The 17,092-nt window shown below is 42.0% G+C and overlaps 1 protein-coding gene across 1 annotated transcript in view; it reads left to right on the forward strand.

Moving 5' to 3' along the window:
• The window catches only part of GYS2 (glycogen synthase 2), a 79,472-nt gene extending 63,220 nt beyond the window's left edge, over positions 1 to 16,252 (forward strand). The window contains exons 10-16 of the mRNA XM_054036875.1: positions 1,209 to 1,287; positions 2,049 to 2,162; positions 5,710 to 5,836; positions 8,243 to 8,338; positions 9,761 to 9,924; positions 11,277 to 11,357; positions 14,834 to 16,252. Of these exons, the coding sequence (XP_053892850.1) occupies positions 1,209 to 1,287; positions 2,049 to 2,162; positions 5,710 to 5,836; positions 8,243 to 8,338; positions 9,761 to 9,924; positions 11,277 to 11,357; positions 14,834 to 15,049 (877 nt within the window). The 3' untranslated portion in view covers positions 15,050 to 16,252. The remainder of the gene's footprint in view (positions 1 to 1,208; positions 1,288 to 2,048; positions 2,163 to 5,709; positions 5,837 to 8,242; positions 8,339 to 9,760; positions 9,925 to 11,276; positions 11,358 to 14,833) is intronic.
• Positions 16,253 to 17,092: the final 840 nt, after the last annotated feature.

Consider the following 17,092-nt stretch of genomic DNA (forward strand, 5'->3'; position numbering starts at 1 on the left):
TCACAATAGACTTCCTGTGTGAGCTTGGGTAAGTAACTTAGGGTAACATTTTCAAAGGTGACTTAAGCATTTAAGAGCCTAAGGTCTGGTCTATACTACCCGCCTGAATCGGCGGGTAGAAATCGACCTCTCCGGGATCGATTTATCGCGTCCCGTCGGGACGCAACAATCGATCCCCAAATCGGCGCTCTAACTCCACCAGCGGAGGTGGTAGTAAGCGCCGCCGACAAAAAGCGGCAGAAGTCGATTTTGCCGCCGTCCTCACAACGGGGTAAGTCGGCTGCAATACGTCGAATTCAGCTACGCTATTCACGTAGCTGAATTTGCGTATCTTAAATCAACTCCCCGCTGTAGTGTAGATGTACCCTCTGTCTCATTGAGAATGAATGGGATGCAGGCTTCTAAGTCACTTAGGTGCTTATGAAAATGTTATCCTTTGTCTGTCAGTCCCGGTTCCCCATCTAAAAAATGGGGATAGTAGTATTTCCCTACCTCACTGTGGTGTTGTGAGGATAAATACATTAAGGATAGTGGGGTATTATGGTGATGGGGCCATATAAGTAGCTTAGGTAGATAAAATACAGTGGAACTCTGATATACTGAAACTTTGCTTATCGTAAAAAGGAAGAAAATTTCTGCACTCCTTTATCAGGTCATACTCTCATTGATTTCAAAGGGATCTTAGCCTGAGTTGGAAGATCTATATGATCCCAAATGCAAAAGATTGGGTTGGAAAAAAACAACAAAAATGAAATGTCTATGAAAAATAGACACAATTTTTTTTACACTTTTTGTCTTGTTTGGTTTCACCTATAGAGCTGATTGGAAATTTTTAAAAATGAAAATTAAATTTTGACAAAAAAATAGAAATAAAAGTTCATGACAGGTTTTGTAACTTGTTTTCTTTTTCAAATATTCCAAATACATCAAAGGGGGAATTGCAGCAAAGCTGTGGGGGGAGAAAGAGAACAGGATAGTCATGTGGATACAATATAGAGAAAACAGGAAAAAAACTCTATAAGGGCCTGATTCAAAGCTGATTGAAGAGGCTGGAAAGATGCCTGTTGACTTCAGTGAATTTTGGATCAGCTCTATTTGAGTTTCTTCATCTTCTCTGTGTAACTTTAATGCAAACTCTTAATCATAATGTCCAAAAAGCCCAATAACAAGCCATTTGGTGATATATTCTGTCTGTATTGCCTTTGCAGGGGAGAAATTCCAGATTTGAACAAGATCCTTGACCGGGATGATGTAACCATTATGAAAAGAGCCATCTTTTCAACTCAGGTCAGAGAGAATAGTCAGTACTTACACAGTTATTGGATGGAAAAGATAAACACGGTCATGTATAAGGATCATGTATAGTGAACAGGGATATGTCTGAATTGGAGAATCATTTTCTATCATGTACGTTTCTCCTAAAGTCAACTTTTTAAACGCAGTCTGTGTGTTTTTTCCATTGTCTCTTTGTTTCTTTTTAAGAATTAGTATCAAACTATCCTAACTACTTTTGGTAGCGCAAGAGCACTCCCACCACCTGATTTCTTTCCCTGAACTCCTTGGTCCTCTCCTTTAATAGTAAATTCAAATTCTTCACAATTCCTCGTCCTACTACATCTCAGTCCTTGTTTTATTTCCCATCCCTTCTTGATTCCTGGACTCTTCCATTTTTAACTGTGGGGATAATTAACCATTAAACACCTTACCTTGGGATGTGGGTGATTCTCCATCACTTAAATTCGTTAAATCAAAATGGGTGTCTTTGTAAAAGATACTGTCTATTACAAGCAGAATTTATTGGGCTAGATTCAAGAATGATTAGGTAAAATTCTATGGCACTGTGTTATGCACTAGGTTGGACTAAATTATCACAATGTTCCTTTCTGGCTTTAAAATTGAAGGGTGAAACCCTAGTCCTAATGAAGTCAATGGCAAAACTCCCATTGACTTCAACGGAGCCAGGATTTCACCTTAAGATTCTATGTTAATGGATTCTTTGCCAGCCATTTTTCATGCCTTGATCAATGTTTGCCTTTATTCTGATGTAGCGACAGTCTCTGCCTCCAGTGACCACCCACAACATGATCGATGATTCCAATGACCCGATCCTCAATACCATTCGGCGCATCGGACTCTTCAATAACCGCACAGACAGAGTTAAGGTACAATCTCTCTTTGTGAATTTTTTCTCTTTTTTTTTCCTAACGGAATTTCATTAAACTACCTCAGCCTAATTAGTCTGAGTTGGAGAAAGTGTGGTTATTCTTACTAGAGATATGCGGAATAAAATACCCAACACCTCTTCGAATAGCAACAGCCAGTCACTTTTCACAGACACCATCACCCGCTTATTACCCACAGAATTTCAAGTTAGGCATTTAATGTTAGGGGTGGCATAGCTGTTGTTAAAACATTCTAGACACAATTTTTAAAATCCTGGCCCCATTGAAGTCAATGGCTAAACTTCCATTGACTTCTTTGAGGCTGGAATTTCATCTGATGGGCCTGCAGCCCAGTAAAGCGTTATATGTTGTTTACCCAAATCTAATAACAGAGCCATATTATAAAGAGAGGAAAATAGCAGCTTCCAACCCTTGCAATGAACATGAACCCCATATATTTGTGGTAGGCAAGCCCAGTAAAGGTTGAGCCCGTACTCCACAGCCTCTTTCTGCCCACACTTCTGGGCAGGGTTCCCAAAGTGGGTGATGTGGCTTACATCGTCACCTTTAGTGTTATGTGGCTCAGAGAGGGATTGCGTCTCCTCGTGAGATCTCCTTTGGGGCAGCGTACCTAGGTACCACACCCCACTGTAGGCTGTGGCTAAATGCCATACCATAACTCAGAGGTGGCCAACTTACTGGCCCTCCAAGCCGCATACGACAATCTTCAGAAGTTCGAGAGCCAGGGCAAACCTGCTGGGGGCTGGGGCTCAGGGCTTCAGCCCTGCGGGAGGCACCTGATGGGGCTCGGGGCCCTCCTGGCTGGGTAGAAGCCCCTACCCCACCACGGCGCTGCGAGGTAGAGGTCCCAAGCTTCTGCCCCTCCCCTCCAGCCTGATAGGTGGAGAATTGGGGGGAGGTGTGGGGGCCTCCGCAAGCTGCACTTTAACGGTAAAAGAGCCACATGTGGTTCGTGAGCCACAGTTTGGCCTCCCCTGCCCTAACCCATAATGTTCAATTCTGTTGTTTTCCTTATTAAAAAGAGGGGATGATGTCACCAATGAACCATCTGAAGAATAGTTTTAGATGTCAACACTATTTCCACAATAGGTTTATATGAAGAGATTATAAAAGAAAAGGTACCATGTATGTAGAGGGGTGAACATAAGAATGGCTATACTGGGTCAGACCAAAGGTCCATCTAGCCCAGTATCCTGTCTTCTGACAGTGGCCAATGCCAGGTGCCCCAGAGGGAATGAACAGAACAGGTAATCAATCACCAAGTGATCCATCCCCTGTTGCCCATTCCCAGCTTCTGGCAAACAGAGGCTAGGGACACTATCCCTGTCCATCCTGGCTAATAGCCATTGGTGGACCTATCCTCCATGAACTTATCTAGTTCTTTTTTGAACCCTGTTATAGTCTTGGCCTTCACAATATCCTCTGACAAGGAGTTCCACAGGTTGACTGTGCGTTGTGTAAAGAAATACTTCCTTTTGTTTCTTTTAAACCTGCTGATTATTAATTTCATTTGGTGATTCCTAGTTCTTGTGTTTTGAGAAGGAGTAAATAACACTTCCTTATCTACTTTCTCCACACCAGTCATGATTTTATAGATCTCTATCATATCCCCCCTTAGTCGTCTCTTTTCCAAGCTGAAAAGTCCCAGTCTTATTAATCTCTTCTCATACGGAAGCCATTCCGTACCTCTAATGATTTTTGTTGCCCTTTTCTGAACCTTTTCCAATTCCGGTATATCTTTTTTGAGATGGGGCGACCACATCTGCATGCAGTATTCAAGATGTGGGCATACCATGGATTTATATAGAGGCAACATGATATTTTCTGTCTTATTATTAAGGCTACATTTATGTCATAGAGATCATGGAAGTCACGGAATCTGTGACTTCCAGAGACCTCTGTGACATTCTCTGCTTCAGCCCCAGGGACTGCTGGACTCCAGCTGGCTGCCAGCAGGGCCCTGGCAGGGTTCCAGCAACAGGCGACAGCAGCGACAGGTGACAGGGAGGCCCCTGCAAGATTCCAGTGACAGACTCCTGAAGGGCCCTCCTCAGGGTTACATCCTCGCACAGGGTGGGGGTGGAGGAAAGGGAAACCCTTCAGGCGAGTAGCTGGAAGTGTCCCGTTTTCTCTTTGGGAAATATGGTCACCCTGCAGCTCCCTGCTGCGGTGTGCAGAGGGGGACCTCTGCAGCTTCCAGCTGCCCTCGGTAGAGGAGGAACCGCACAGCTCCCAGCCACCACAGTGGCGGGGGGAAACCATGGAGCTGCAGCAGCAAAAGCCACAGACAGGTCACGGCTTCCGTGAATTTTATTGCCTGTGACCTGTCCATGAATTTTACTAAAAATAGCCATGACAAAATCTTAGCCTTACTTATTATCTACCCCTTTCTTAATGATTCCCAACATTCTGTTCACATTTTTGACTGCCGCTGCACATTGAGTGGATGTTTTTAGAGACCCCATCATTTTATATGTATAGTTGGGATTATGTTTTCCAATGTGCGTTACTTTGCACTTATCAACATTGAATTTCATCTGCCATTTTGTTGCCCAGTCACCCAGTTTTGAGAGATCCTTTTTGCGGTCTGCCTGGAACTTAATTATCTTGAGCAATTTTGTATCATCTGCAAATTTTGCCACCTCACTGTTTACCCCTTTTTCTAGATCATTTATGAATATATTGAATAGGAATGGTCCCAGTACAGACCCCTGGGGAACACCACTATTTACCTCTCTCCATCCTGGAAACTGACCATTTATTCCTACTCTTTGTTTCCTATCTTTTAACCAGTTACCAATCCATGAGAGGACCTTCCCTCTTATTCCATGACAGCTTACTTTGCTTAAGAGCCTTTGGTGAGGGACCTTGTCAAAGGCTTTCTGAAAATCTAAATACTCTATATCCACTGGATCCCCCTTGTTCACATGCTTGTTGACCCCCTCAAAGAATTCTAGTAGACTGGTGAGGCATGATTTCCCTTTACAAAAACCATGTTGACTCTTCCCCAACAAATTATGTTCATCTATGTGTCTGACAATTTTGTTCTTCACTATAGTTTTAACCAGTTTGCCTGATACTGAAGTCAGGCTTACCAGTTTCTAATTGCCAGGATCACCTCTGGAGCCCTTTTTAACAATTGGCATCACATTAGCTATCCTCCAGTCATTTCGTACAGAAGCTGATTTAAATGATAGGTTACACACTATAGTTAGTAGTTCTGCAATTTCACATTTGAGTTTCTTCAGAAGTCTTGGGTAAATAACATCTGGTCCTGGTGACTTATTACTATTTAGTTTATCAATTTGTTCCAAAATCTCCTCTAGCGGGGGGAAACAAATTAAGGTACCAAAAATTATGAATGTTATCAAACTGGGCTATGTACAAATAGAATTAGGGAGGGACACAGAAGGCAATGTCCAGATTCCTAGGCTTAGGCTAGAGATGAAGGCACTTGATCTCTTATATAATTAAAAATATTGATTCTATTTTTCTTTCGGCTCTAATGTAAGTTTTGAATATCCAGGTGATATTACACCCAGAGTTCCTGTCTTCAACAAGTCCATTATTACCCATGGACTATGAAGATTTTGTCAGAGGCTGCCATTTGGGGGTGTTTCCCTCATACTATGAGCCTTGGGGTTACACTCCAGGTAAGCAATCTTTAGGCTGACTGTTGTCAGAAGTTTAATATGCATTTTACCACTCGGGGCATTTAAAAAGATGGAGTAGTTTGCCATTCAGTTTCTACTGTAATGATGTAAGAATGCTTTTGACTCTGTTTCCTCTCCGTTACAAAGCTTCTGCTGATGGCAAAGTTCTTAGACCAGATTTTTAGCTGGTGTAAATTGGCATTGCTCCATTGACAGAAAACCACCCAGCGTTGTCCCTGCTTTCAACCCTGACTTTTCCACAATCACATGTAACCTTTCTGTCTGCTGTAGCATCAGAAGACTAATCCATTTTGTGTGCAGTAACATCAAGCATCTGCCCTTAAAAAAAGAGATTTGGAGGAATGTATATATTGCAATAATGAGGCAAGAAAATAGACGCAATCCAAAATGTCCTCAGCTGGTGTAATTTGACATAACTGCATTGATTTCAATGGTGTGATGCACATTTACACTATCTGGTACTAATATTTTCACAGTCTGCTGGATATTTCTGTTGGTATTTACTATGAACATTTAGGATACATCTACACTACCCGCCGGATAGACGGATAGTGATCGATCTATCGGGGATCAATTTATCGCGTCTAGTGTAGATGCGATAAATCAATCCACGATCGCTCTGCCGTCGACTCCGGAACTCCACCACGGCGAGAGGCGGAAGCGGAGTCGATGGGGGAGCGGCGGCTATTGATCCCGCACCGCGAGGATGCAAAGTAAGTGATCCTAAGTTGATCTGAGATACGTCGACTTCAGCTACGCTATTCTCATAGCTGAAGTTGCGTATCTTAGATCGATCCCACCCCCACCCCCCAGTGTAGACCAGGCGTTAGGAGTAGCGATAGACACCAAGGACTCAGTACATGGACTGGATATTAGTGGAGCTCACAAAGGCCAATCTTCATGACAGCCTGGCATATGATCAAGAGTTTTGGAAGAAGGCTATAAAAATTGCCAACCATGAACAGCGAAGTGGCAAAAATGAAGACGACAACTTACAAGTAGTAATAGATAAACCTCATAGGATTAGGGTGAGATATTTAAAGGTGCAGTGGCAGTCAGGTTTTCAACCTAGGAATTAGGGCCTAGATGCTCTAAGATATTTTGGTGCCTAACTCCTATCGTGCCCAAATGTCTTTTTGAGGATCTAGGACTAAGTGCCTAACTTCCATTTGTGCCTTTGAAAATATCTCTCTTAGTTATGATAAGCATCTGAAAGTTTTGGGTGCTTATCTGAAGCATATCTGTAGTTAGCCAGTGAATCTGAGTAGAAATCTCACAAAATCAAGCTTTCTCAGACAATGTTTAAAACTTCCTGTCTCCTGTTCCAACTGGGTCACAGTTATCTGGCTGTATTTCAGCACTTTAGCTTCTTGTCCCAGCCCAAACCAGGATATGGGGGTGGGGAAATTGTGAGAGCTGGGGAAGATTTTGATGTTAGACTTTAGAATAGCTTAACACAGAAAAGTTTGGCTGGCACTCAGATTGAGGGAGTGGTTTTGCTCATCCTAATGGGTTACCCATATGAATCTCCTAAGAATAAAAATAGACCCCTCTTGATGATTTTTTAGTTTCAGCCTAATCCTAAATTCTATATCTGGTATTAGTCCTATTGTCATATAGGTTTTTTAATGGCATTTTAAGGGTTAAAGAGCTAATATCTGATTTAAACTGTATGCTGCTTTGTATGGGGAACATGCCTTCCTTTATGGAAGAACCTGTTGGTGCTCAGTAAATAATAATAATAATAGTTATAAAAGGAGAGCACGATTTGGTATCATATTTATGATTTATAGCACAATTTGCTCTGCATCTACTGTATAACTGGAAAAATAATTAGATAGACTGGCTTTGAAAGCAATCATATTTTTATGATTTTTCTCCCTGTGGCCTAAGATACAGAACCCAGTTTACAAATGTGGGAGATTAATTACGAGGCCCAAGTCCTGCATTTGGGCAGTTAGATTTGCAAATATGTACATGAAATGAGCATGTGCACACAGCAGGTGCCCATTTCAAAGCCAAAGGAAGGGTCTGGACATTGGATTTAGGCTCCCACATGTGAACACTGGGCTCACAGAGGATATTAATTAGAGTTAGCTGGAAAACAGAAATAAGTGCTTGCAAAAAAAAAGGGGGGGGGACAAATTTCCATTTCTCATCAAAATGTCACTTTCTTTGAACTTTTCTGATTGAATGGCAGTGCAGGGGAGAGGGAGGGAAGAAAGAACACACAGCAAAAATCATGATGGTTTTTCATTGAAACCTTCTGACCAGCTCTGGCACTGAAAGGGCTTTACATCATTCTATTTTCTGTTTCTATCCACTCAAGATGAAACCGAGCCAAGCACATTGACATGAAATCTCTTTTTATGTCTCTTTCGGTAGCTGAGTGCACTGTGATGGGCATTCCCAGTGTGACCACAAACCTCTCTGGATTTGGCTGTTTCATGCAGGAGCATGTAGCTGACCCAGCTGCTTATGGTGAGCTTGTTAACAGTGCTTTAAAACTCATCAGATTTCGGAACCCAACTAACCAGCTGTTTCGTGACTGCGCATATTGCACTTTCTCTCCTTGCTGAAGAAAAATTATTGATGGACGAACCCCAAAGTTCAGCTATTGGATTTGGATTGAAAGTTTAGGTGTTTATCCAAAACCTGTTCTTCTCCCTCCTGTCTCTTTTTGGTCTTCCCCAAATCTCCAATCCCAGCTAGCTCATTAGCCCTTCTTCCATCTCAACTAACTTCTTCCTTCAATCCCTTCCAATTGGACTATCTATTAGACTTTCTAAGGGAGTGGTGGAAATCTGCCTCTGCTTTAAGAATTCATGATGGCTTTCCTGGGATAGCAGCAACAGTTTGTGGAGTCCATGAAAGAGAGAGGATAACTTGACTAAACCAAACTGAGATTCTTATTTACAATAAGGCCTCTTTAAAGCACTTTTATGATGTAATGGGGCCTTATTATAAATGAGAATCAAGGCCCACGTCCTTGAAACCAATCGGAGATAGGTGCCTAAATACCTTAAGATCTGGGCCTTGGCCCCGAATCTTCAAAAAAGTTGGTGTTTAGAGTGAGGTTGAAAAAGAACAAAATGTTGGCACATCATAAAGATATTGCATTACAGAATTTGATGTGCATGAACAAAGGCCTATTTACAAATCCTTATAACTCTCACAGATCACAACCAGTTTTCACCAAACTTCCAAAAAGTACATGAATATCTATGTCTTTACTGCAAAATTAGGTATTTACGTGGAGATAGCTGTCTGGCTGTAAAATCCTAGTGGCGACAAAGCACTATAGTTTTTACCCCTTGTTGTGAGTCACGTTCAACCACAGATGGGGAATAAAGTGTTGACCTTGACTAGCAACACTGAGGTAATAATTAGCTGTGCCTTGTCTCCACTAGGATTTTACATTGAGATAGTTAACTCAAGTTAGCTGTCTCAATATAAAAACACACCACCTTTTGCAGAGAAGACATAGCCTGTGTCTCTTGTCTGCCAAATTTCACACCACCACCTCACATCACTGAGCCACCACAGGTATTCAAGAAAGGTAGCAATTTTTTTTATAATGGAAAAGTGAATTTTTTTTTTTACCACACAAAAGCACTTGGACCATTTTTGCACAGACTTTAAAACAATAAAAGCCTTCCTGAGCGGAGAACAGATCTACCAAATTTCAGCCTGAAAGGTAAAAAATCAAAAGCATTTCTCACCAGCTGCTGAAATGCCTTGTTAGAATAGAAACACTTGTCATTCCTTGCTCCACCTATTATAAAACAAGTCCATACTTGTTATATTTAAAAGATTACGTGTAAAGAAAGATAGAAATGAAATTTAAAAGGTCAAAAGCTCGCTTCCATACCTGTTCATCTGCAACTTTGTTTGTGTCCTCAGGTATTTACATAGTTGACAGGAGGTACCGCTCTCCCGATGAGTCATGTAACCAGCTGACTCAGTTCTTGTATGGATTTTGCCAGCAGTCACGGCGTCAGAGGATCATCCAGAGAAATCGAACTGAGAGGCTCTCAGACCTACTGGACTGGAGATATTTAGGCAGGGTATGTGACTGTGTTTAGTGAGTATATAACAAGCCGTTGGCCCAAACACACATCCACCACAATGGTTATTGGGGATATAATCTGTCATCATTAACACCAAGGCCCCAATTCAGGGAAGTCTCCCTATTAACTTACTCAAGTACCCACTTATTTCCAAGCTGAGGAATCACCTTGATCTGCTTGTTTCAAACAGGAGCCAAACACAATGTGGTCCTTATGCTCGCAAGCACAAAGACTGCACAAGGCTAGTGCCACTGGCAGCACTAGCCTCTCCAAACTGGACAGTGGAGAGTAGACATTATACCATCTTCAGGGATGGTGCAGCAGCATCCCTAGACCTTGGGAGGCATTGGGTGGGAGTCTCAAAAGCACCCAAGTGATTTCGGAGCAAAAGTGTAAATGACTTTCAATTAGATTTGTGGTCCCAAGTCACCTAGGCATTTTTGAAAATCCCACCTATTCTGCCTAAAATACCATTGGGATTCTGCACCATCCCCAAACCAGGACTGTGCTGTGAAGGCCAAATAACACCCTTAGCCTAGTACAGAGAATGATGCAATATCACACATTAACCAGAGGGAGGTAGATCAGTATTCTAAAGTCCACAGGTGAAGAGATGAGTAAAATGTACCACTGCTTTAATTACTATGTTCCTTATCCTGCTTTGGGATTCATTTGGGAGGACCTTATGTCCATGTGGATCCTATTACAGGATCACAGCCTGTCACAGTAAACTGTCATTTCGGTGTGGGCCCTCGGAATGTGCAAACCTCATGCAGTTTGAACTTTTGCAAAACCACCAGACTGGTTTTCTGAATTTGCAAAAGCATGTCAATGTCATAAATCTATTCTCCTTACGGTGCCTTCATTTTGAAGGATGAGTCAGTTTTAACATGTCTACTGTATGTACTGTGTATTACTGTATTACATTCGTAAGCAGAAATAAATAAATAAATAAATATTTCCGCTCAAGAAAAAGAAACCTGTGCTATATTTTTAGGGATAAAAGAATCACCCCATCCCCACCAGAAAACTAGACTAGCTGAAGTGGGTGAAGTCCGTTCTCTTACACTTTTGTGAGATTAAGGAGTATCTTCGCTGCAGCCAAAGAAACAGTTTCTGCCCAGTTACTCCAGTATAAATCTCTCAGGATTTGATCATAACTTCAGTGCAATGTGTCCACAGTTTCACAAGGGCCATCCCAACTGGGTTAGCCTCAGTTAAAGATCCATTCAGTCTTTCTTCAGCATCTTCTTTGAGAAGACAATAGTGTTACTTTCCCTCTCGCTGCCTAAATGTGCCCAAGTCTTCATTGGGTTTTTGCACATGTAGACCTCTGTTTTCTATTGCAGTACTACATGCATGCCAGACACCTGGCTCTGAGCAGAACTTTCCCAGATAAATTTGAGTTGGAACCAAATGCTCCACCAAAGGTATGTCTATCGTTATAGGTGATTTTTGTCTGCATTTCAACTACTGTCTTGAGAGAGAAAAAGAGAGGACTGGCCTGCTAAACCCAGGGTTGTGAGTTCAATCCTTGAGGGGGCCATTTAGGGAACTGGGGTAAAAATCTGTCTGGGGTTTGGTCCTGCTTTGAGCAGGGGGTTGGACTAGATGACCTCCTGAGGTCCCTTCCAACCCTGATATTCTATGATTCTATGAACCTATGAGCATAAAGAACTTAATATACTTTATTACAGTCAAGTTTTACCAAATTCTGATAGAGTGTATGGCTGCCCAATAGAAAACCCCATGAACTAGAATACGGGGCCAGATCCTCAGCTGGTGTACACTAACTTTGATGGAACTATGCCAGTTTAGGCCAGCTGAGGATCTGGCCTGCTGGGTAGAAACTGGCGATTTCTATTTTTGCTCCCCATAAAACCCATAGGAAGGTTGCTCTGCAGGCCTTCTGCAACAGGAGCTTTGAAGGGGCGAAAAGGATCTAGGGGCACGGAGGCAGGGTCTGCAAATTGTTGCACATACACTCCCTGATCCAGCCTCTCTACATATTCTCATGCAAATTATTTGTATCTCTGTCAGGAATAATCTGAAAAACATGAGGGGAAGGCTGAGGATGGAGCAAAGCCACACATTCAATCTACTTTTGTAGCATATTGCATATATATGGCCCCCCATTTGGGGTGGCATTATGCTCAGTTTTAAATTTAGGACCCAGTTATTTAAAACCTCATCTGCCAATTCATTTTTTTAAAATAACAGCTAGAGATGGGGGCCCAAACCAAAACCCTTGATCTGGATTTGGACCTGGATCTGCGCTGGCAATTGTGAACACTCGAAAATTTAGGAAAGTTCAGACTGAGGTTTGATTTCAGCTCATACGCACCTAGATTCAGGAATATTCAGGTTAGGGAGTTTGATTCTATCCCTTATAGAGATATTTGAGGGGGATTTTTCAAGCTGTTGCACTGATGTAAATCCAGTAACTCCACTAACCAGTTTACTTAATGTAAATGGAAAATTTATCCTGGAAGTTTTGAGAATCTTGAAGTTGATGGGAGTTGGTTACGGTTAGGGGTAGGGTTAGTGTTGGCACCTAACAACAGATGGGCTTGGACCACGTATTTTGATTTTGGACCCAAAATTTAGATTTCAGTCCATCTCTATTAATAATGAAGATTTATGAAACACGGGGGAATTTTAAAGGGAAAGATGGAAGTAGTCATTTGTGAAACCAGTTAGCTCATCAAAAATTAGATTATTGATCTACTTCATTGTTTTGTATTTTTCTACATTTTATAGCTGCTGCAGGGGGAGTTAAATTCAGTGTTTTGAAATGAATGTGCATATTAGGGTGCTGGGTTAATATTATGTTAGAACTCCTTCCAGGCTATTAAGACATAAAGAGCATGACAGAAGGCTTTGGAAACCTAGCTTTGCAATAAGATCTTAGAGCTGACTTATGATATGGCCTTGGTGTTATAATAATTTAGCCACGTATGCAAAACCAGCCTTGAACTCCTCCAAAGATACGGGGAGTTGAAGGTTGCACCACATCTTATTCAAAAGGTAGTTTTCTTTAGATTGTCAATAAGGTCTTGAATGTCAGATTATAATAGTAGATCTTAAAGCCTTACATTATACTTAAAGCTGAGGTGGATATTCTGCATACAATCCTTATTTTTAACTACTAAAAATACTCCTCTTAGGGTGAAACTTTTCACACCAAGGGTTAACTTTTCAAAAAGCTGGGCTCTGCTTTGTGGGGTGCAAATAGTGTTATGTGAGCAGCTAAGTACCTTAGGGGGCCTGAAAGTACCTGCATGAACCAAACTGCACTTGCAGTGAAATACAGGCACAACTGCAAGTGTGAAAACAGAGGCCTGACAAAGGCTTCGCTTTTTGAATGGTCTTTAATCCGTTTGAAATTGAATTTTGTTTTTTGTAGGTTTTGACGAACTGTGTGTAGATTTGGGGGAGTTTTGACCATTCTGAGTTACCAGATGGAAAATGAGCAGAACCCTTAATTTATAGATGCTTCTTTTGTTTTCCCACTTCACTCCATTTTAAAACCGGCAGCTCTGTGTTGCCATGAAGAATATGGACTTTTCCTGTTAAAATTTTATTTAAAAGTCACAGATGCTTGGGCTAGATCATGCCTGCCAGGCATGGCCCAGAGACAAAACAGATTGCACTGCTGCAAAGGGAAAGCCCCAGGATGCCTCCACCAGCTACTTGTCGAGCAAAGGGAGCACACCCGCTGCTATACTCCTTATGGGCTGCAGCTTACTCCCCCTGCTGCATCACTATGGTTCTGCAGGCCAGGGCTGAGAGTGATAGGTTGTACATGGTCCCCAGAGGGGAAGGAAAAGGACAGCCCCTGCACTCTTCAGAATTCTGCCTGGCCCTTATGTAGGCTACACAGCAGAGGGGGAACACCTCCATCCCACTTAGTTTTCATAAGGTTCCTCCATGTAAGTTACATCAGCTTTGACTCCCTATAACACGGGCAGTAAATAGACCTAAGGGAGTCTAAGTTTGGTGTATGGGGCAGATGTAGCCTTCATTACCTTATACACAGGGACCTACCACACTCACAGCCATGAAAAACGCATCAAGGGACCATGAAATCTGGTCTCCTCCTGTGAAATCTGGTCTTTTGTGTGCTTTTTCCCTATATTATACAGATTTCATGGGGGAGACCAGCATTTCTCAAATTGGGGGTTCTGACCCAAAAGGGAGTTGCGAGGGGTGGTCACAAGATTATTTTGGGGGGGGGGGGGTATTGCCACCCTTACTTCTGCACTGCCTTCAGAGCTGGGCGGGAAGAGAGAAGTGGCTGTTGGCCGGGTGCCCAGCACTGAAGGAGTGCCCCGCCAGAGCAGCACAAAAGTAAGGGTGACAAGACGATACCATGCCAGGCCACCCTTACTTCTACGCTGCTGCCTTCAGAGCTGAGTGGCGGGAGAGTGGCAGCTGCTGACTGAGGGCCCAGCTCTTCAGGCAGCAGCGCAGAAGTAAGGGTGGCAATACCATACCATGCCATCCTTACTTCTGTGCTGCTGCTAGCAGTGGCTCTCCAGCTGCCCAGCTCTGAAGGCAGCACCGCTGCCAGCAGCAGCACAGAAGTAAGGGTAGTAGTATCCCCTACAATAACCTTGCGACCCCCCCCCCCCACACACACACACACACAACTCCTTTTTTGGGTCAGGACATCTGCAATTACAACACCATGAAATTTCAGATTTAAATAGCTGAAATCATGAACTTTATTATTTTTAAAATCCTATGACCGTGAAATTAACCAAAATGGACCATGAATTTGGTAGGGCCCTACTTATACATCATCTTTGCCTTGGCCCTCTGGATATATCGACCTATCGTCACTCTGTGTAACTAAACAAGCTGCACTGGCATAATGTTTATTTCTTGCTTATGTCTCTGGCAGACGGAAGGTTTCAGGTACCCCAGGCCTTCATCAGTACCACCATCGCCTTCTGTCTCTCAGCATTCCAGCCCTCATCATAGCGAGGATGAAGATGAGGATGAAAGATACGACGAGGATGAAGAGGCCGAAAGAGACAGACAAAACATAAAGTCACCTTTGTCCCTTGGAGCACTGCCACAAAGAAAGAAAAAGCAGCATGGAGAATATAGGAACTGAATTCCTTTGCTGTCACCGCAACATGGTCTTTATCTGCTAAAGAGCATCCAAGTGTAGGCTAGTCAATCTCTGTGTTAAGGGCAGTGCAGTGTGGTTAGGGAATCTTAAACAAACATTACTTGGGTTAAACTGTTTGAAAACCTAATTATATTTTACCTTACAAGTAAATGGTAATTCTCCTCTCTGCCTTGGAGGTAGAAGAAGAGATTTTTCAAAGCTTATTTAACCTAGAGAATGTGATAAACTCCGTGTGATAGCTCCAGCTAGATTGCGCATACTGTAGATCATATTTTTGTCTGTATAATTATTTGAACTTAGTTGTAATCCATGAAGAAAGGTCCATTATAGTCATTCCAAATGAATACCTACTCCCATCCCTTCCTCTCCCCTTGCAAAGAGACACCACCTTTGAGCCCCGAACTGGAACATTTTGAAGAAATTGTTACCAGGGAAAACCTTGGCAGAGTTAAAAAAAAAAAAAAAAATGTTGAAAAGAAAATGGTTTGTTTTTTTCTTCTGCTGTTTCTCTTATTCTAAATCTACATCATTTTAAGAATTTTTTTAAAGCGCACAGAAATGTCTTGGTGCTGTTTATGGAAAAATATCTGGTGTTACTCCATGAGTATTTGCATTTTTAGGTGAAGTCATCTTATAGAGTTGTCTGAAGCCACAAAAAACAGCAGACCACTTTTTTCTGGTTTCTTTTGTATGCTCCATTTTATTGCATTTTTACTCTCTCCGCTGAAGTTTGTTGATGAAGTTTGGGGGGAAAATTCATGTGATTTGGCTCAAGCAAGCTATAAAATTCCTGAAAATGCTTGCTTCTGTGAATAAATCCACGTCACATTGTGATAGGATAACATTGTCTCAAAAATCTAAATTTAAAAGGTGATGACCTTAGCTCTATCTGTTAATGGGAAATTTCCAGGACAAGATGACCTCCTATAGAACTGCCTAAGTTAGCAGAGCTTATTAGTTAGCTGTGGTACCACCAGAGACAACTGAGGTCAGGGTGCTTTTGTGCTGGACATTGTACAGTCACATAATGAGAGACAGTCCTTGCCTGGAAGAGCTCACAATCTAAATAGACAAACTATAAGAGGGGAAACAAAGGCACAGAGTGGTGCAATGACTCACTCAAGATCACCACACAGCAGATCATCATCAGAAGGAGGAACAGAACCCAGGTCTCCAGAGTCCTAGTCCAGAGCTCTATTCAGTAGACAAGACTGCCCCTTCTTATTGTAATGCAGAGAAAACAAATGGGCCCAGACCTTGTACTCTCAGTACCAAATATGTGAGATTGCCCTTTAAAATATCTGACCAAATCCCTCAAATGAAAGGTGCAACACCAAAAAAAATAACAGAGGAGTGAACTTGAAATAATGAGTAGTGCTTTCCTGTAAGGTACAATTCTATGTCAAAGTCTGCCCTGACTTACCCTGTTCCCATAGAACCCTATTGAGTTCAGCATGCAAGCCAAGGCAGCATTGTCTGTGGAGTTCTCTTCAGTTTCTGTGATCTAGTATATCTGAGGTAAATGAATTACAGTAATAAGTTGTGAGAGTAAAATTTTCAAAAGTGCCTAAGTCCCATTTTCAAAAGAGAATTAGGCCCAGATCCTACTTAGGCATTAAATCAATGGGAACTAAGTGCTTAAATACCTTTAGGTCTCAGGCACTTAGGAGCAAATTACAATGAAACTTGGGCTCCTAAATGCCGAAGGACCAGATTCTTAAATGTATTTAGGTGTTTAAAGATGGAGCGAGGCCCTCAGTGGGATTTTTAAAAGCACACAGGCCGCATTGGGAGTTACTTCTGAAGTTACTTGTTAAAATGGAATGTATGGTTCCTAAGTCACATAGGCATTTTATTTTACACCTAGAAGAAAACACCAGGTTTGTATGACACAAAGATAAATGTGTATATCAAATCAGTCACTGCCCTGTGAAATGATGATGAAGAAAAGAAAAATAACTAAAACAACCAATAAGTTGACATTTTTCATGAGAACTTATGTTGCAAAATTATGAAAGCCAAATA

Source organism: Malaclemys terrapin, chromosome 1, assembly GCF_027887155.1.
Source record: "Malaclemys terrapin pileata isolate rMalTer1 chromosome 1, rMalTer1.hap1, whole genome shotgun sequence".
Lineage (NCBI taxonomy): Eukaryota > Metazoa > Chordata > Testudines > Emydidae > Malaclemys > Malaclemys terrapin.